This window comes from Osmerus mordax, chromosome 1 (assembly GCF_038355195.1).
Source record: "Osmerus mordax isolate fOsmMor3 chromosome 1, fOsmMor3.pri, whole genome shotgun sequence".
Classification (NCBI taxonomy): Eukaryota; Metazoa; Chordata; class Actinopteri; order Osmeriformes; family Osmeridae; genus Osmerus; species Osmerus mordax.
Window position 1 is genome coordinate 19,457,233 of NC_090050.1, and position 15,593 is coordinate 19,472,825.

Consider the following 15,593-nt stretch of genomic DNA (forward strand, 5'->3'; position numbering starts at 1 on the left):
ATTTTAAAGGCACTCACAATCTGAAAGTACAACACCATTAACACAGGAACTATTGGGAAGGCCTTCATGATATACTTTCCTTCTCAAGATCATTCAAGACACGGGTTTATCCCAAGAGATTTTATAATGTTTACTACCCTACCCACCCACATTACAAAATAGATTTGATAATGAAAATGATCCAAAATCATTTTTATTAGTAAAAAATAACATTGACAGAAAGTTACTGCACAGACAAAAATAAAAAGCAGGAAGGGCAATTAAATGGGCACATTTGTCCGAAGTATTTTTATGTCATCAGCAGGCCTGTCTTGGGTGTTTGTCTCAACCATACCAATGCGGTTTACCACTCCCATGCCTTGGCACACTCTTCCAAAAATACTGTGCTTCCCATCCAACCACTGTGTGGGTCCAAGAGTCAGAAAAAATTGACTTCCATTGGTGTCAGGTCCCGCATTGGCCATAGCCAAAATACCTGCACCTAAACAACACCAAACACCAGAAGCAAAGTTACAGTAGTGATGCACACTTTTTCTTGTGACTATGGTCATGTCACAGAGTCAAAACTTTTAATATTTAGCTCAGTATCTACTTACCTGTGAATTTAAGTTCGGGATTAAATTCATCCTCAAACTGCTTGCCATATATAGAAGCCCCACCTCTACCTATAAGCATACAAATACATTAAGAGTCAATATGCTGCAAACTGAGTAGTGGTTGTGTTCAATCAAAACCTTGCCTAGGTCCTAAGTTCGGGTTAAGTCCCGAATGTTCAACGTATGGCTCGGCCCCTGGTGGGGATGGGCTGGTTTGGGCCATTACACTCCCGTGCTGAAAATTGGTCCCACTCCGGCCCTGACTGGGCTTATTTTAATTGTAGTTTTTAATTCACAATGTGAATTAAAAACTCTTGTAGTGTGTAAGGGCATGATTAAACAATAACTACCGTAGTTTTTTAATTCACAATGTGAATTAAAAACTCTTGTAGTGTGTAAGGGCATGATTAAACAATAACTACCGTAGTTTAAAAGTATTTTTGTGTTTGTTTTGTTAAAGCCATTCACATATAGGGATTCCCACGTACCGTTTACCCATGCCACCCTGCCAACACCTCTTGCCACCCCATGTAAAATGTTCTAGATCCGCCACTGGTTCAATGAGTAGTGGTTTATGAGTACAATTAACTACAATTCAGCCACATCTTTCAAGATCAGTCAGGGCAGCTGTAATAATCATTATCCCTTGCCTGAGTGAATGATGAAAATGTCAAACTTCAGAGCAAAATGAGTGCAAATAATCATTATGGTGCAAATAATCGTTATGGTGCGACCTTTTCTGTTTGTCATTTTAGGTAATTTTTATCACGCTGATGTCTGCTCAAGTACACATTTTTCCTGATCAGTTTGTTTTTGACGATATTAAAAAGGGTTTAGTGTGTGCTTGTGATTGGGTCAGACCAGAGCCATTTCTCTCTATGGCTCTGGGTCAGAGGAGTGCATGGATGGGACCTCGATACTGTGGCCCCACCACCCAATCACTACTGCACAGACTCTGGCTACAAATGACTCTTGGTGGTGGACTGGATGGCAGTACCGTATCCGAGGATGGCAGTACCGTATCCGAGATATTTTGGGATAATTTTGTACAGTGGGAGGAAGCAGATAGCCTGGCTCTGCCCTCCTACGTACTTCCACTCAATTTTGATTTTGCTTCTGTACTAGGTCTGGCCATGAGGTACGTAAGTCAGATGTCTCCGGTAGATTTTCTACTAATGTTAATGTAAACAGAACATTTTTGAAAACGATCTTGTGTGTACGACGTTATTTTTGAAAACGGAGGGGCAGAAATATTCTGTATTCAATTCTGTTTCTGTAAATACCCGGCTATGTGTACACATGGCCTAAAGCCGGAGCAAGAACACGTTTTGCTGAGTTTTGTTGGTGGCCATGATGTTGTGGCCCTTCTCCCCACGGGGTTCGGGAACCCTGTGGGTTTCCAGCTACGGCAGCTAGCTCTGTTACAGTAGTGGTGAAGGAATTGGCTAAGGCGAACGCTAGCGACTGGTTATGGCAGATCAGAGTGGCTCTGGGCAGATCCAATAGTTTTAAACTTCAACATAGTACCCGCCTACAAGGAAGTCAACGCTTGTCAATGGAGCGAGGCCAGACTCTGTACAAATGAAATGTACGAGAATATTCTTTTTACAGTCAATAGGTTCGTTCGACTTCAAGCAGCACCGGCGGCGCCTACAGTCGGCTGACTTGAAACAGTGTATGCTATTGGCTGCTTTAAGTCAGCCGGCTGTAGGCGCCGCCGGCGCTGCATGAAGTCGAACACACCTATTGGCTGATACGGTGACCGGTCTACAGTTCTATCCAGCCTTACATAACTAGTTAATCTTTACGTTTTTAACTTTAATGCAAATTTTGGATTGATTAAAATTTGCCGCCAATCACTCCTTGTCACTGCGCTCCGTTGTCACGTGACAGGGAGCTAACCGCATTCAAAATTTGAAGAGCTGAAAAGACACATGAACATTGTCGGTGGGTGTTCATAATTTTTTGCTGGTGCTCCAAATTTTTTTCAGTTAGGAGTACCAGTGCTACTAAGTAAAAAAGTGAATTTAAAGCCCTCGATGAAGATGACCCTCGATTGAGACCCTTGCTAAATTGATTATTTAGCAATGGTGCTCTACTTTGTATAGTGTAACTGTAACGCCCCCCCCCCCCCTCCTCAGCTACAATGTTCAACTCACCTGTTCCTGTGGGATCCCCACCTTGCACCATGAAATCCTTGATGATTCGATGAAACTTGGTATTGTTGTAATAACCCCTTCTTGCCAACTCAGCAAAGTTTTTGCAGGTTTTAGGGGCATGCCTCCAATACAATTCAACCATTATTGGGCCCATTCTTAAAGTAAAGGTACAAATATATCAATAACAACCCGACTATACCGCTTTCATTTGGATCTTAGTTTCTCAACAACAAACCTAAACAATCTAGTCTAGAGAAATGAACGGAACTGTCTGTAGACTCGTGCCAAGCTGGAAAGCTATCTTGCTACAGTAGTCTACCTTCAAAAGTTCAGCATGAGTAGTAGCTAGCTCCTACCTTTTAAATACTTTTGGTTACATTGTGCTAGCCATCACAACACACTTACGATTACGATTACATACTGTAAAACAGCCCCTAAGTATATCACGTGTATGCTTTATTAGAAGTAGCCTAGCGTTCATTCATTCAGTTACTCGATGGGTAGCTCTACTTATGCTAGCTAGCTTGCTAGCTACTTACGTTGTATCCAGCGTAACAGTGGACGGCTGCCATGAATCAGGTGGTATTCCAGACATGATCGTTTCCTCTGTCTGGCAACGTGGATCCGCAAACAATTTTGATATAACAACACCACTTAACCAGGATAAGAGATTACAAGCCCAGCCTAGAATAAACTAGCTAGTTTGCAAGATGCCGATGTGTTGCTTCTCTTCTTCTTTTTCAATGAATGGCGGTAACCCATGTAAAAGTTGAAGGTAGCTACATTACCGCCACCCGGTGTCTGCTGCTTGTCAATGGAACCCTGGAACTTAAAATAGCTGTCAAAGAGTAAAAAAACAAGCATTAAATTAAGCTACGATACTAGGACAAGAAAGAATATATATATTATTGATATAGCTTAGCCTATAGCCCTATATAAATTAGGCCTATAGCCTATAATAATAAACAGAGAGTATTATTATTTTTGTTATTACATAAATATATTCAGTCCAGGGCCATTTAAATTGATTTGTCAATGGCTCTGCTTTGCACCTGTATCACCAATCGTCTTTGGAGGAAGGGATCCCTCTATTGATTCTCCTATGTCTTCCAGTTTTTTTCCTATTTTTTTCTTGTCTTTGTGTTTAGGTTTAGAGCCGGTGTTGTGTCATTCGTGAATCAATTTCCTTGTAAAAAAAAAAAGTATACCCTAACAACCTTTGATCTGATTTGAAGGAATAATGCGATGTAGAATGTGTAGGCTTGTTATTAATAGCAAACGTGTGTAACAAATCTGCGGTAAAAAAAAAAAAAATGAATAAAAAAAGCTATGTTAGTATTATGCACATCAGCCTACTTTGGCGACCCCTAGTAACAAAGCAAAGATGAGAAGATACAACACGAGGTGTTTTATATAGGAGTATTGGTCTCCAGTATATCAAAGACAAACAAGTGACACTCAGTGAAGGCACCAATACCACAGTTGAAAACCTTTTTATAGGTTTAAACCTTTGAAGGATATGGTTAATTAAAGTTGAAAGGTCGTGATTGGGGATATGGCATTATGCTGATCTTAGCATGTGGTGTAGCAACAAATGGTGTTGTTTTATACTTAGAAAAAGCCTGTATCAATGTCAATGTGCTTTATTACAAAAGAAGACCCATATCATCATGTATGAACAGCTTACAGTCTAGCTTAATGTTAAATCTAAATGTTTCAAAAATATGTTAAAGGAACACAGAATGTCCTATTTTTGTGGAATTACCCTTAAGGAGTATTGTCACACATATGTGATTCTGAACATTCCAACCGACTATTTTCCGATAGACAAAAACTATATGACAAACGCTATAGTATGGCTTCAAAATTTACAATTAGGAGGCTAACAAGTAACACTAGCAGGTAGTAGCATTGCTACGAGTATTATGCTAGGTTGCTAGGTAACGGAAGCTAACTAAAACTAGCTAGCTTCCGTTTTGGAAAAATAACTCACTCCTTAAAAGGTTAAATATCATGGACTCACCACTACACTTAACGCTATATCTTGAATACATGTAAATGCACGCTCACCTGTATGTACATCTTATTATATGTAGTGCCTTCAGTAACTGTAATTTAGACCATGGTATAGGCCAAGTCTTGAGTCTACAGTCCAAAGGTGGACTGTAGACTCAAGGAAAAGTATAAAACAGGAAAAGAAAATAAGTTGTACTTTTTTTTTTCTTTTGCTGCTCACTAGACTGAGAGATATCAAAAGAGAGAGAGAGAGGAAGTGCTATTGTGATTGTTCTGTTTATTTTTCTCACACAGATCTCAGGTGTCAGACATTCAATGTTCCATGCAGGTACAGTAAGCACAGCCAATCAGGAGCCACTGGAGGTACAGTACAACCTCAAACTGGGGGAGGGGGAGAGGGAGCTGCTCTGTTATGCAGTCATTTGACTAGTATTCTTTAACTACAGGGTAGGGTGGAAAATCTATAAAATGGACAAAGAGAAAAGAAGAGGTGCATATCTATCTACCTTCAATAAATATCCTTCTTAAATCATCTACCTGACCCATACCTCTCTACTGCTCTGGATATTGTTAACTGCTAAGGGTGACACATATTACCATTGGTTCCCTAAACTCCCTAATAAGTTGGACCTTTTTTTAACCCCCCAAAATATTGACCTTTTCATAAAAGAAGACTTCTGTATTCATTGTTATTTGATTAATTCTCCACTTGATAATGCCATGAGCAAAATATTGAATATACCAGAGACAGATACCTGTTAAAGGCTTGAACAATGTAGATACTCTAATTCACTGTTGATCTTGTTTGTCTGGTTGTTTGTGCAGCACTCAGAGAACATCATTACCAGACAGTGTTAGAACACTTGTTACAGCCCAGCACTGCCAGGTAAGATGTGCTCGGGGAGCCAAGTAGACCTCAATCAACAATCTATTGTAATCTCTTTACATGTAGGACATAGGTTTTGAGCATTTGGAAATGCAGTTTTTACAAAACCAAAACATCACCTAAAATGATTTGATGTACTTAATTGAAGAATTTAATGTTTTTTTACTGTCTAACAATTTAAAGGTTTAATAGCCAGTCAGTGTGTGAATTGCTTATTATACTGCACACATATAAACTACAAAACTACTGTAATTATGCTCTCTAAATTAGGCCTGCAGAAAGTCATCATCATCATTACCAGGCAGTATTAGAAATTACATTACATCCAAAACTGCCTCGTAAGATGTAGATGGCCATCCAAAATTAACTACAACATCTAATGTCCGCTATAGCATAACAAAGGTAAATTATTAATGTTCAAGAATACATATTTAATCATACTTATACTTTCTGTGTTCACACATACATTGGTATGTAGTTATGAATATAAAACCTGGGATTCAATCGAACCGGCGAATGAAGAAAAAGCGATGTTTGTGATTGAACTATTGAACTAAGCAAATTTAAAGCAGAGTTAAGTTGAGTGAAAAAGGAAATGTCTTCAACTTCTCCCTGGAGCCTGTGATCCATCCAATCTTGGGTCATTCTTATCCTCATTAAAGGCAAAAATCACCCAGATACCTTCTGTCTTCATTTAAGTCACTGACAAAATAGCTGTAACTAAATACTGAAAACTCATGCATCTTCTGACCTCCCACCTTATATAGACACCTGGGACAGAACACATAAAATTACTATGTTCTTAGTTTTTGCAATCCAACAAACACAAAATAAATAACAATAACTGTAGATGATAATAATCAACAACCAACAAATCATCAACCATCATATGTAAATTGTTGAGCTGATAACTACATTTGGCCAGCAGTAGCATACATCACTGGTCACCTGCTGACTTTAAACAGGATGGGAGAGTAATCTTACCTACTGTAATCTCCTTTCTAATCATATAAAAGCAAGTAATAGCAAGTCCCATCAAAGGACTTTGACGTTTTCCTGAGGCAACCACTTCAATGGGTTACTCTATGTACAAAGAAGAGCCTCTTTACTTCCATTCCAGTTCCATCTCCATTCCAAAGCAGCCCTTGTGACCAAATAGCTGATCCTACAGAGATTGCTGACAAAACTATTCAGACTTACCTGCCCTAGCTGGTTTGTCTGGTCTTATATTGCTTGTTGTACACTAGTCATTCATCATTTACATGAGCAACAGGTGTCTCTGATGTCATTGACGCATAACAACATTTGTTTGTTTCAAATCTCAAGCCTTTTGGTCAGGAAATGAACACTAAACATTAGAATGTTGAGCCATCAACAACTAATTTTTAGGTCACTGAGTAAAAAAATAAACAGTATAAAAAAACAGAATTCAATCATCGTTACTTACTCCAATCCTTTCCAGTCAAAGTAACCAGAGCCATGGATAACATTTTGCTGCCAGTGTAGTTGAGGAGGAGGTTGTAATTCTTATTTCCTTTTCAATTTCACACCTACATCTGATTCAAAACACAATCTCAGAGATACAAGGAAAGTACTGATCACTTCATGCTATACAAGCAGCTATACAAAAGTACTGGAAAAGGTTTCATTGATGTCCGTTGGCAAGCTGTCTGTGGGGGTGTTGCTTTGAAACCTGTTAATTCAAAGAGTGACCGATGGTTAAAGTCTTGGTTTACATGTTTATCCCTTCAGGTCTTTCCTGTGGTGTAACCAATCCAATTGCACTTTTTAAATGGCAGGTGTTTATTCTTATCTGCGATTGGTCTGTCAGCTAGAGTGTCGAATGACATCAGTGTGCACAAATGACATCAGTACAGTGAATTGCCACACCCTGCAGTATGTGCACTGCTTGTCTTCCTTGTTGAAAATACCCCCTTTGCCCCAGCTGAACCATTTATGGGCCACAATATCACATTTCAAGTACCAACTCTTTGTATTTTGATAACAACCAATAGATCTAAAAGTAAATAGGCATGTTGTGACAAATCACATAAACATATCATTGATTGAAGTACATATGGATAGGAATGAACAAATGAAAGGAGATTAACATCAACACAAGTTAAATTTCCATAAAATTGATAATGATCTGTGATTGTGATTGACTACTTATTCAGAAGTGTTAATCTTTGTATAAATACATAACTTTGTCCTTTTATTGATAGTTAGTTATTCCCCTGCCCCTAAACGTAGCTGTTCTGCTTAATGGGAGCATGATCAAACAAATATTTGCGATTTTTTTTTTCTTCCCCAGAGCTTTCGTACAGTAGTTGAATACAAAACAAAAACCAGCAGTTAACCAGCTAATTTATTGTTGAAACAAGACAGGCTCTGAGCTAGCCGGTGTGAGATTATCTAATGTGATATGGGATTAAGAGTATATGCATCCCAGCAACCAGGTTCTACTTTGACTTGGATTCCTCTATATAATTGGGCTCAACGGGATGTTTGTGTGCCAGGTGGTGTTGCTCGGGGTGGGGTGTTGCTTGGGGTTCAAATGGCAGTCCCTAGTGTTGTATGTATCTGTGAAATGCAGGGCAGACCAACACAATTATGACTTCACTGTCCTACAGTTTGGATTGACTTGGCAAAAACATTCAAAAACAAAAACATATAACATCATAGGAATATGTTATTTAGTGTTGTTCCCATAAACATATTCAGGTCCCCACTGTCTGGGTATTCCTGTATCAACCCCCTGCCAGGAACAGATGTTATAGCCACAGGTTAGGGGTTGTGATAGCCCAGTAGTGGTTCACATAGGTTAGTCTTATGGGGATGGGGAGCTCAGGGTACTGAGGATTAGGGTTGGGTTACTATGGGTACCAAAAGCAAAGAAGATGTAAACATTGCTGGAAGATCATGTTCCTTTATTCATGTTTTCCTCACCTGCAAAAAAGAAATATGTTGAAAGGCTAGACAAACCAATTTCCTGACCATCCTAAACGGATGAAATTATGTGGAAGGATAATTATTTGAGAGGGGTATGGAAGTAGTATGTCATTTAAACAAATAAGTGAAAAATATTGTAGTTTTATTTCGAATCATCTTTATTTAAAAGTAAAACATTTCTTTTTTCATCCCACAGTTCAAGTTCATTTTACAAGGCTTCGGTTGGGGCAGAGTGGGGCAAGCATGTAGGTGGGCACTGTGGGGTATGTGGGACTGTGACACTAGAAATCAGTGTAGCATGTTTTTCTTTATTGCAGGCGTTATAGAGAGGAGAGGATGGGTGGCTGAGCTGGGCATCACAACATTTGAATTCAACACTATTCAACGAGTAAAAACCAGGGGCTAACCTTGAGGAAGGTCGCCAAATACAATTTTCCCACTATTTCTATTACTTTGATACTTAGGGTGGAGCATCGCTGGACTTTTTGGCTTGGCTCTGAACTACCGATGGATGGCAGCAATGCGCTAACCACGCCCAGTCTGCCGGAAACTCGAAGAAGAAGAAACTCATTCACTTCACTCCTTCGTGGTACTGCCCTTCCTCTCACCTTCAGTCTATAACTTTCAAGGTAAGTAGTTTAGACAGTTAACTATTGATTTAATCAATTGGTAGCTGTGCATGCCACAACATTATTTCATGATGGATTGTGTTTGAGCTACTCAATACTGTAATGTAGCTAACTTTCCAAAATCACACAAGTACGGCTGGTTTGCTAAGAAAGTCGTGCTACTCAGTTCTGTACTACATGAAGTAGCATAACTACTACCGAAATCTAGCTACAGTTCTTTGCCTACCTCTCACAATTTAATCAAATCATCACAGTTGATAGCTGATGCCGGTAGTTAGCAGGTAGACTACACATGAAGTCGAGAAAATAAGTAATGTTAACCTGGTCATGGTCAGTCGTTTTTGAAAGGAAGTGCGTAGGAAGCACTTGCTGCGGAATTATCTAGTAGTGTTAGCACTAGCTGTTTCATTTGTTTCATCTGTAGCCTTACAAGATAGTTGGCTTATTTGAACTGTAGGTTAAAACAAAATGCTTGATTCAGTATAATAAAATAGTTAACCGGCCAAGCAGAAACAACTTCGCGAAATAATCGAAATTGTTTACACTGTCACAGATAAGTAGGGGATGTAATAGATTTGCAGCCTACTATTTTATACAGATGCAGCTGCACTGTATATTACAATTAGGCTACCGTCGTGCGATTAATTAGACCAGTTGACAGCTCTTAATCCAATTAGATTGCTAACTGATGTTAGCGTCACTAATCTTGCATCCAGGTCATGCCATTTTAGTGAGGGAGCTCTAGGTAAATGTATTTGTTCGTAACGTTAGAGATTTTGTTTATTGTACCTAAATAATTTAGTGCCTTTAAATTGGATGTATGTAAAACTATGCGTGAACATTTGTCAATGTTGAGTACATGTGCGGTTTATAGGATTTTCTGTTCCCCAGGCCCTACACCATGTCTATCCTGAAGATCCATGCCCGGGAGATCTTCGATTCCCGTGGAAACCCCACTGTAGAGGTTGATCTGTTTACTGACAAAGGTAAAATGTGTCTTTGCTGAATGCAAGTAGGAACTGACTTGCACAGGTTCAAAATACTTTTACAAATGTACTTTGTTTGTAAATAGTCAGGACGGTATTCCTAAAATCCAATTAAGTTTTCGTTAGTTATTAGCAATTTTCAGTATTTTTAAAGAACAATTATCTAACCTCTCATTACCCTTGTCTTCATATCTCAGGGCTGTTCAGAGCAGCTGTACCCAGTGGTGCCTCTACAGGCATTTACGAGGCTTTGGAGCTGAGGGACAATGACAAGTCACGTTACCTTGGGAAAGGTGTGCACATTTACTGTGTTTCATTTTGGTACCTTAAGGACACACAGATATGTTATTAAACACTGCAAAAATGGCCTGCATTTCAAAGGGACTTTGTCCCAAAATTTTATTTTCATAAATAATATATGGATACATTTATTGGTTTAAGTAAAACATTTTAATATAGGATTAATTTGAGAGGCTAGCTTTCTCCACCATGTCTTCCCAGTCATCTTTACCCTCTATCTCTCTTCTGCTGTCAGGTCTGAAAAAGACAAAGTAAGTTAGTGAGGTTTTATCACCATTGATCAGGTAATGATGCAAAGTAATACCATAGCAAAGTAAGGCCTTGCAATTGTAGAATTTGTGGTCTAACACTGGTATGGTCTGCTGGATGAATAACAAATGTGCATGGATTGCATCATCTCTTTAGTTCAAATGTAATTTGAATGCTTAAATTGTAGATTCTTGATCCCTTAGCCATCCATAAATGTTTATAACTGACATTTTGGTGTATGCTGTGCAGAGTAGAGATGTTACCAATAGGTTTTTGCACAAACACTACCAAAATAAAATCTATTTTTCATCACTGTGGAATGCTTACTCATAACACACATCATGAAGATTATTTTACTGTACATGCATGTTGCTTTTTTATCCATAGTTTCTTAATGTCTTGGTCAGTAACATTTCCTTTCATTGCAGGTGTGTCAAAAGCTGTAGAGAACATCAATTCAACTCTCGCCCCGGCACTTGTTGGTCAGGTAAGAAAACATTTATGGTATCTCAGCCTTACTTAACTAATCCCATAACCATTAGCATAATTACATTGGAACTGACATGGTGCTATGGAATAGCAGCATAGGGTGTTGCACAATTACAACAAGAGAATGGGATCCTTTGGATGTACTGTAAATATATATCTTGTTTTGGTAAGACAACTTTCAATTAGTATTACCACATGCCCCACCTTGTCTCAACTTCATCAGTTATACCATTAGACTGATGGTAAACCAAAAAATGGTTCTGTGTGTGCCCTCTCACTATGGAAGCAAATTTTTACCAAAATTCAAATGAAAATGCATTTCCAGAAATGCATTTGCATTTTAAGAATGTGGCTGCATTATTTGACTCATAAATGAAATTAGTAATCAATCATCCTATTTGCATTTTAATTTTCTTCTTCAAGAGTGCTCAATCTTTCACTTAATTAAAATGAAAAAGAAATAGACATTTGAGATTTAATTTTCAAAACATGCCCTAGCAAATAGATACCAAAATTCCATTTGAAATGTAAAATTTGAAAATTAAAATGCATTTCCAGAAATGCGTTTTCATTTTAAGAACGTGGCTGCAAAATCGTGACCACAATTCAAATTAAAATGCATTTCCAGAAATGCATTTTCATTTTCAAGAACGAGGCTGCAAAATCGTGACCACAATTCAAATGCATTTCCAGAAATGCATTTTCATTTTAAGAACGTGGCTGTAAAATCGTGACCACAATTCAAATTGTCATGTGTCAAGAGGAAGAGACGCGCATGATACCGTTCAATAAAGCCCACAAACTTGCAAAAAAATGAGTAAACACACGTCTTTGCAGAGCTTTTTTGCTCAGGGTCATTGCTCAGGTTGCTCATTTTTCAGAATAAAACGTCTTTCAGACTCTGATAATCAATTAAAAGGAAATAATGTTATTAATTCTTTTTTGTGCGGCCCGGTACGAAATGACCCACGGACCGGTACCGTTCCGCGGACCGGTGGGCACCGGTTGGGGAACGCTGCTCTAAAGACCCGGCAATTCAATCAATTTCCCGGCACATTTGCAATGTAATGCAATGCAGATGTGCACACCGCTCCCTACCGAACAAGATGGGTAGCTCGGTCAGCAGGGAGCTGAAGAAGAGCGGCTACTGACGTCACTCTGCTGCGGCGCTCAGAATGCTTTTTCGTTCATTTTGCATTTCTGCAAATGCATTTTAATTTGAATTGTGGTCACGATTTTGCAGCCAAGTTCTTAAAATGAAAACGCATTTCTGGAAATGCATTTTAATTTTCAAATTTTACATTTCAAATTGAATTTTGGTATCTATTTGCTGGGGCATGTTTTGAAAATTAAATCTCAAATGTCTATTTCTTTTTCATTTTAATTAAGTGAAAGATTGAGCACTCTTGAAGAAGAAAATTAAAATGCAAATAGGATGATTGATTACTAATTTCATTTATGAGTCAAATAATGCAGCCACATTCTTAAAATGCAAATGCATTTCTGGAAATTCATTTGCATTTGAATTTTGGTAACGATTTGCTTCCATATCTCACATCCCTTTACTGTTTTGGATTTCAGGATGTGTCTGTGGTTGAGCAAGAGAAAATCGATCAGATGATGCTGGACTTGGATGGCACTGAGAACAAGTGTAAGTCATGTTTCAGACAACAGACATATGGATGGTTACCACTGAGTGCATTCATTTATTTCCTTTTTTTGGTTTTGAAATCCAACAGCCAAGTTTGGTGCAAACGCTATTCTGGGCGTGTCTCTGGCTGTGTGTAAGGCTGGTGCAGCAGAGAAAGGAGTCCCCCTGTATAGGCATATAGCTGACCTTGCTGGTAATCCAGAGGTTATCTTGCCTGTGCCGGTAAGGCTAAAGCTGGATCAGAATTAATTGTATGGTGTTTTGTATGGAAATTCAGTATATGTTATACTCATTCACATAACCCACCTGTTGTGAAGTTACATTTGTTTTGTTTCCTGATTTTCCAGGCCTTCAATGTGATCAATGGTGGATCTCATGCAGGTAACAAGCTTGCCATGCAGGAGTTCATGATCCTGCCTGTAGGCGCCAGCACCTTTAAGGAGGCTATGCGCATTGGAGCTGAGGTGTACCACAATCTTAAGAATGTCATCAAGAAGAAGTATGGCCAAGATGCTACCAATGTGGGCGATGAGGGTGGATTTGCTCCCAACATCCTAGAGAACCAGGAAGGTATATGAGCAAAGTGATCAAAAGACAGGGTTTCAAAATGCCCCTGAATTACACCATGTACTGTTGTACACTATGATGCTTATTGACTATAACAATAAGTTATTCTTGGTGCACACCAAATCACATGTGTGTTTTATTTGTGTATTTCCACAGCTTTGGAGTTGCTGAAAGAGGCCATTTCCAAAGCAGGTTACACGGATGAGATTGTCATTGGCATGGATGTGGCAGCCTCCGAATTCTATCGTGATGGCAAATATGATTTGGATTTCAAGTCTCCTGATGACCCAAGCCGTTACATCACACCAGATGAGCTAGCTGACCTCTACAAGAGCTTTGTCAAGGACTATCCAGGTATATTGTCTTCCCTTATTTAGGGTTGCAAAGGGGTGGTATATTTCCGAAAAACTTGGAAGTTTCTAACTTATTTTTTGCAACCATGCTCTTATTTTATTTATTAATTGTGTTTTTGTGTTCAAATTGCTTAAAATGTAAGGTTCTCTATTTGAAAAATCATAAAATCAAAATGTATTAGTATAGCACTTTTTACACACAAGCATGTCACAGAGGGCTTCACATACGCCTATAGAAAAAAATGAGTCCCTTTATTTTGACAAGTCCCTTGATCATTGTCTACATATCGTTTCTCAGTTGTATCTATTGAGGACCCGTTTGACCAGGATGACTGGGAGGCCTGGTCCAACTTTACGAACAGCACAGACATCCAGGTTGTTGGAGATGACCTTACAGTGACCAACCCCAAACGCATCACTAAAGCTGTGGAAGACAAGGCCTGCAACTGCCTCTTGTTGAAGGTCAATCAGATCGGCACTGTTACTGAGTCAATGCAAGCGTGAGTTGGTTTATATTTTTTCATTCTGTATGGTTTTCCACAATCTTCTGAAAGCATGAATGTAGAAGTATTGCCACTGTTTGAACACCAGTGATTTAAATTAAATCTTCAATTTTTGTAGGTGTAAGATGGCCCAGTCCAGTGGCTGGGGAGTCATGGTTAGCCATCGCTCAGGGGAGACAGAGGACACATTCATTGCTGATCTTGTGGTGGGCTTATGCACTGGACAGGTAAGAATGAGCTGGTGGAAGAGTATTTTTATCTTCCAAGTAGGATGTTGGTGTACTATTTGTGAACTTGTAACATCAATACTGTTCTATACTATATTTGCAGATAAAGACTGGCGCACCCTGCCGTTCTGAGCGTTTGGCGAAGTACAACCAAATCCTCAGGTATGTTGTTCTTCCAACTGCTGCTGAAGATTGTTCCTCATACCTGAGTGTGGTTGCTTGACTGTATAGGGAACTAAGAACATGTCTCTACAGTTGGCAAAAACGTAACAGAAAGTTCCTTGGAAATCGAGAAGTTTTCAAAGACAGTTTTATTATAAACACATTTTGGCAGAATTGTTTGGATTAAGTAAGTAGGCTGACCAGCTTACATCTGTAACAGTACTTCAATATATTTCAACCTGTTTAGGTGCACTCAATTAAGGGGGTGGGGTTATGAACTGTCTTTGTCACAATGATTGATGTTATTAGTGCATGTTTAACCCCTTACCCTCTCAAGCCTGCGTTCAAGCTTTTAATTATTTATTTTTTCTCCACAGAATTGAAGAAGAGTTGGGAAACAAGGCTCGCTTTGCTGGGAAAAACTTTAGGAACCCACTGATAAACTAGAGTTGAGTCTTACCAGTGTTTAACAATCAGCAGAAACGTGCACAAACAGTCAGTGGAATACACAGAGTTTATTGTAACTGAGTACTGACATTAGGCAGGCCAACTGAAGACAGACATTGGAAAAGTGTTACTGCTTTCTTGTTAATATAAAGTATTAAGATTTGTTTATGCTTGGTCAACTTTGCTGCCCTAGATGTACAAGGCTGCAGAGGGACTGTAAATTGGGAAGTGTTGCAGTCAAGGTTATCAATGTATACTGTATTTGACTGTGTTAATAATAATAGAGGAAGTTATGTATATTTGTGGAAGACACCAGATTTGTGAACAATGGAAGCTGTAGACTGACTACATTTATAGATATGGTTAAATTTAACTAATGCTTGAAATAAACATTTGTGCGAAATTGTTAGTGGTTCCGATG

The 15,593-nt window shown here is 38.8% G+C and overlaps 2 protein-coding genes and 1 long non-coding RNA gene across 3 annotated transcripts; 1 reads left to right on the top strand and 2 right to left on the bottom strand.

The window, feature by feature from the left end:
* Positions 1–177: 177 nt before the first annotated feature.
* ppil1 (peptidylprolyl isomerase (cyclophilin)-like 1) lies at positions 178–3,509 on the bottom strand. Its single transcript, XM_067254537.1, has 4 exons — positions 3,295–3,509; positions 2,756–2,910; positions 597–665; positions 178–481 (listed from the first exon to the last, which is right to left on the bottom strand). The coding sequence occupies exons 1-4, from the start codon at positions 3,348–3,350 to the stop codon at positions 261–263; spliced, it is 501 nt and encodes a 166-aa protein (XP_067110638.1). The 5' UTR covers positions 3,351–3,509; the 3' UTR covers positions 178–260.
* A 1,519-nt stretch (positions 3,510–5,028) lies between these two features.
* Positions 5,029–7,347, bottom strand: LOC136960222 (uncharacterized). The gene is made up of 2 exons (XR_010878821.1): positions 7,105–7,347; positions 5,029–6,428 (listed from the first exon to the last, which is right to left on the bottom strand). It is a non-coding gene; the product is annotated as an uncharacterized lncRNA (long non-coding RNA).
* A 1,807-nt stretch (positions 7,348–9,154) lies between these two features.
* On the top strand, positions 9,155–15,575 carry eno1b (enolase 1b, (alpha)). The gene is made up of 12 exons (XM_067254740.1): positions 9,155–9,238; positions 10,130–10,224; positions 10,422–10,517; positions 11,202–11,260; positions 12,844–12,913; positions 13,002–13,135; positions 13,261–13,483; positions 13,637–13,834; positions 14,132–14,333; positions 14,455–14,563; positions 14,667–14,725; positions 15,103–15,575. The coding sequence occupies exons 2-12, from the start codon at positions 10,140–10,142 to the stop codon at positions 15,170–15,172; spliced, it is 1,305 nt and encodes a 434-aa protein (XP_067110841.1). The 5' UTR covers positions 9,155–9,238; positions 10,130–10,139; the 3' UTR covers positions 15,173–15,575.
* Positions 15,576–15,593: the final 18 nt, after the last annotated feature.